Consider the following 5363-nt stretch of genomic DNA (forward strand, 5'->3'; position numbering starts at 1 on the left):
TTGGGAACAAAAAAAAAAAAAAAAATCTGTTCACGAGTCAAACAAACAAACAAGAACTTGGGACTTTTTTCCCCAAAACAAAGAAAACGGACTTTTTTCCCAAACAAAAACAAAAAAAAAAAAACGGGAAAAAACGGACTTTTCTCCCCCAAAACAAACAAAGAAAACGGACTTTTTTCCCAAACAAAAACAAAAAAAAAAAAACGGGAAAAAACGGACTTTTCTCCCCCACAAACAAACAAAGAAAACAGACTTTTTTCCCAAACAAAAACAAAAAAAAAAAAACGGGAAAAAACGGACTTTTCTCCCCCAAACAAACAAAGAAAACAGACTTTTTTCCCAAACAAAAACAAAAAAAAAACGGGAAAAAACGGACTTTTCTCCCCCCCAAAAACAAACCCAAAAACACCAAAACAAACGCAAAAACAAACACACTCACCGGTCTTCTCGGGCACGACACACCTCTGCTCGCACGCGTCCTTGTCGGCGAAGGAAAACACAGAACAAAACAAACACAGAACAAAACAAACAACAAAAAACAGGGAAAAACGACTTCTCTCCACCAAAAACAAACACAAAAACACCAAAACAAACACAAACACAAAAACAAACGCACTCACCGGTCTTCTCGGCACGACGTACCTCTGCTCGCACGCTTCTCCTTGTCGAGAAGGAAAACACAAAACACACACACACACACAAAAAAAAAAAAAACAGGGAAAAACAGAAAAAACACAGATATAAAACGACTTTTCTCCCCCCCAAAAAACAAACCCAAAAACACCAAAACAAACACAAAAACAAACACACTCACCGGTCTTCTCGGGCACGACACACCTCTGCTCGCACGCGTCCCTGTCGGCGAAGCGGTTGTTGTTGCCGAGGCAACCGCCGTACACGAACGGCTTGCACGTGCCGCTCGCCGGGTCGTGGTACCAGGAGGGCACGGAGCCCGTGCACGGCCCGGCCACGCGGGGCAGCCGGCACGACTCTGCGGGGGGGGGGGGGGGGAAGGGGAAGGAGGAATTAGTGTCTCGTTCTCTCTCTCTCTCTTTTTCGAGCTCTCTCGCTCTTTCTCTCTTTCTTTCTTTCTCTTTCTCTCTTTCGATCTCTCTCTCTCTCTTTCTTTCTCTCTCTCTCTCTCTCTCTTTCTCTCTCTCTCTCTCTTCTCTCTTTCTCTCTCTCTCTCTCTCTCTCTTCTCTCTTTCTCTCTTTCTCTCTTTCTCTCTCTCTTTCTTTCTCTTCCGATCTCTCTCTCTCTCTTTCTTTCTCTCTCTCTCTCTCTCTCTCTCTCTCTCTCTCTCTCAGAAAAAATAAAAAAAAAGAAAAAAAGCTTCTGGGAATCGAAGCAGTTGAGATCCCCTTCGCAGCCCCCGTACCAGAACCGACTCTCTTTCTCTCTCTCTCTCTTTCTCTTTCTCTTTCTCTTTCTCTCTCTCTCTCAGAAAAAAACAAAAAAAGAAGAATGAAAAGAAAAATATAATCCTCTGGCCTCACCTCTCCCTTCCGGCTCGACGCAGGCAGCCGCGCACTCCTCCTGGGAATCGAAGCGGTTGAGGTTCCCTTCGCAGCCCCCGTACCAGAAGCGGCTGCAACCGCCGTAGTCCATATCGAAGTACCACTTGACGGTGAAGTTGCCGCAGGGCCCGCGGTCCTTGTCGTGGCCGCACACCTCTGCGGGTTTGACCGCGGGGGGAGAGGAGGGAAGGGGGGTTTTTTAGTGTCTGGTTGTTGTAGGTTATAGATTATAGGTTATTTTGAAGTTGTTATATGTTATTGGTTGTCTATTGAAGCTGCCGCAGGGCCCGCGGTTATTTGTAATGCGGGTGTGACCGGGGAGAGGGGGAGGATATTTTAGTGTCTGGTTGTTATGTAATATGTTATATATTGAGGTTGTTATATGTTATATAGTTTGTATATTGAAACTGCCGCAGGGCCCGCGGTCCTTGTCGTGGCCGCACACCTCTGCGGGTTTGACCGCGGGGGGAGAGGAGGGAAAGGGGGTATTTTAGTGTCTGGTTGTTGTAGGTTATAGATTATAGGTTATATTGAAGTTGTTATATTTTATTGTTTGTATATTAAAACTGCCACAGGCCCATTTGGGGGCCCCCGCGGTTTTGAAAACCGCGGGGGGGGGGGGGGGGGTATTTAGTTCTGAGTTTATATTATGGGTGTATTTAATTGTTAATGTTTATATTTTTGTATATTAGCTGCCGCAGGGCCCGCGGTTATTTGTAATGGGGGTGTGCCCCCGGGGGAAGGGAGGATATTTTTAGTGTCTGGTTGTTATGTAATATGTTATATACTGAAGTTGTTATATGTTATATAGTTTGTATATTGAAAATGCCGCAGGGCCCGCGGTTATTTGTAATGGGTTGTAATATTGCGGGTGTGACCGGGGAGAGGGGGAAGGGGGGGGGGGTTAGTGTCTGTTTGTTGTGTGTTGTTTGTTATGTGTTACAGGTTATATATGCTATATGAAATGTTTATGTTATGTTATCTCTGTTACCTATTACCTATTACCTGTTATGTGTTATCTGTTATCCTCCTCTTCCTCCACCTCTTTCCTCCTCCTCCACCATCTCCCCTCCTTACCTCCCTCCCTTACCCCTCCACCTCCCCCCACCACCACCCTCCCTTACCCCCACCTCCTCACTTCCAGGGACCTCACCCCCCCTAACCACCCTCCCTCCCCCTCTCTCCTCCCCCCACCACCTTCCCCCCCTTCTTCCTCACTTCCAGGAACCACGACCTCCCTTCCCCCCCCCCACCACCTTCCCCCCTTCTTCCTCACCTCCTCTCCCCTCCCCCCCTCACCCCTTTAACCGCTCTCCTTCCCTCCCCCTCTCTCCTCCCCCCTTCCCCACCCCCCCCCCCTTCTCCCCCTTCCTCACCTCCGGGAACCGCCACCTCCACCTCCCCCCCTGGCCTCGCAGCCCTCGAACAGGCTGCCGGAGGCGCTGGAGAGGCCGTCGGGGCAGCAGCCGAAAGCCGACGCCTCGCAGCCGCAGTCCGCCTCGGGTTCAGGGCCGCCGGCGGGCGTCTTGCCGTCGGGCAGCAGCCGTAGGGGGAGTACTGGCACCCGCAGCCTGAAATTGGGGGGAATTGGGGAAATTGGGCGAAATTGGTGAAATTGGGGGTAAATTGGTGAAATTGGGGGAAATAGGTGAAAATGGGGTGAAATATGAAATTGGGTGGAAATGTGAAATGGGTGAAAAGGTGAAAATTGGGTGAATAGGGAAACTTTGGGGGGAATAGGGAGAATTGGGTGGGGAAGGGGAAATGGTGAAATTGGGGGAAATTGGTGAAACTGGGGGTTTAATTGGGGGAAATAGGTGAAAAGGAGGAAAATTTGGTAAACTGGGTTGAAATTGGGGAGTGAAATTTCAGGGCCGCCGGCGGGCGTCTTGCCGTCGGGGCAGCAGCCGTAGGGGGAGTACTGGCACCCGCAGCCTGAAATTGGGGGGAATTGGTGAAATTGGGGAAATTGGTGAAAATTGGGGGTGAAATAGGGAGAAATTGGGGTGAAATAGGGAGGAAATTTGGTAAACTGGGTTGAAATTGGGGTGAAATAGGGTGAAATAGGGAGGAAATTTGGTAAACTGGGTTGAAATTGGGAGTGAAATTTCAGGCCGCCGCGGCGCTTTCCGTCGGGCACACCGTAGGGGGAGTACTGGCCACCCGCAGCCTGATATTGGGGGGAATTGGTGAAAATTGGGCGAAATTGGTGAAAATTGGGGGTGAAATAGGGAGAAATTGGGGTGAAATGGTGAAAATTGGGCAAATTGTGAAAATTTTGGGGGAATAGTGAGAAATTTGGTAAAACTGGGTTGAAATTGGGGTGAAAAAAGGTAAATAGGAGAAATTTGTAAAACTGGTTGAAATTGGGAGTGAAATTTCAGGCCCCGCGGCGTCTGCCCCGGGCAGCAGCCGTAGGGAGTCTGCACCCCAGCCTGAAATTGGGGGGGAATTGGGGAAATTGGGCGAAATTGGTGAAAATTGGGGGAAATAGGTGAAAATTGGGGTGAAATGGGGTGAAAATTGGGGGGGGTTGGTGAAATTGGATGAAAATTGGGGGATATTGGGGTAAAATTGGTGAAATTGGGGTAAAATTGGTGAAATTGGGGGTAAAATTGGTGAAATTGGGTAAACATTGGGGGAGACTGAGGTGAAATTGGAGGGAAATTGGTGAAATTGGGGGGGAAATTGGGGTGAAATAGGGAGAAACTGGGGGTGAAATAGGGAGAAACTGGGGGTGAAATAGGGAGAAATTGGGGTGAACTAGGGAGAAATTGGGTGGAATTGGCAAATTTTGGGGGTAAAAGCGAGGGAAATTGGGGAAATTTTTGGGAAACTTTGGGTTGAAATTTGGGAAAATTGTGAGTGGATTTGAAATGAGAAATGAAATTGAGGAAATTGAGTAAATCCAGCCCGACTAAGAACAATAACAATAACAATAATAATAATAATAATAAATAATAATAATAATAAAAGAAGTAATTTTAATAATGATTTAATAATAGAGGTAATTTCACTTCTAAGTGGCAATAAATAATAATAATAATAATAATAATAATATGACTATGAATATGAATGATAATAATATTGATAATAATAATAATATTAATGATAATAATAATAAATAAATAATAAACAATAATGATAATAGATAACAATAAATAACAATAATAATAATTAATACTAACAATAACAATAACAATAATAACAATAATAGCAACAACAACAATAACAACAATAATAACAACAACAAAAACAATAACAATAACAGCAACGATATTATAAATAATAACAATAAATAACAATAATAACAATAACAATAACAACAACAGCAACGATACCCACCCTCGCCGTTGGCTCCGCGGGCGATACAATAATAACAATAATAACAACAACAACAATAACAATAATAACAACAACAACAATAACAACAATAATAACAACAACAATAACAACAACAATAATAACAACAACAATAACAACAACAACAGCAACAACAACAACAACAACAACAACAACAGCAGCAACGATACCCACCCTCGCCGTTGGCTCCGCGGGCGATACAACAACAACAACAACAACAGCAGCAACGATACCCACCCTCGCCGTTGGCTCCGCGGGCGACGCCCACGCCGTCCGCGCAGCACCCGAAGGCGAACGTGTGGCACGGGCAGCCCTCCTCCTTATCCGGACTGCCGGCGGGCGTGTGGTTATCCGGACAGCAGCCAAACGGCGTGTACTGGCAGCCGCAGCCCCCGTTATCCGGACCGCGAGCCACCGTCTCGTTATCCGGACAGCAGCCGAAGGCGCTGAACTCGCATCCGCACCCTTGGGGGGGGGGAGGG

General features: G+C 46.4%; 1 protein-coding gene across 1 annotated transcript in view; it reads right to left on the bottom strand.

Moving 5' to 3' along the window:
- LOC119569746 (papilin-like) overlaps positions 1–5344 on the bottom strand; it is a gene marked incomplete at its 5' end in the record, with an annotated part of 39781 nt that extends 34437 nt beyond the window's left edge. The window contains 4 exon segments of the mRNA XM_037917771.1: positions 815–991; positions 1498–1674; positions 2895–3089; positions 5119–5344. Coding sequence (XP_037773699.1) covers positions 815–991; positions 1498–1674; positions 2895–3089; positions 5119–5344 — 775 coding nt within the window.
- Positions 5345–5363: the final 19 nt, after the last annotated feature.

Source organism: Penaeus monodon, unplaced genomic scaffold (assembly GCF_015228065.2).
Source record: "Penaeus monodon isolate SGIC_2016 unplaced genomic scaffold, NSTDA_Pmon_1 PmonScaffold_184, whole genome shotgun sequence".
NCBI classification, from domain to species: Eukaryota; Metazoa; Arthropoda; class Malacostraca; order Decapoda; family Penaeidae; genus Penaeus; species Penaeus monodon.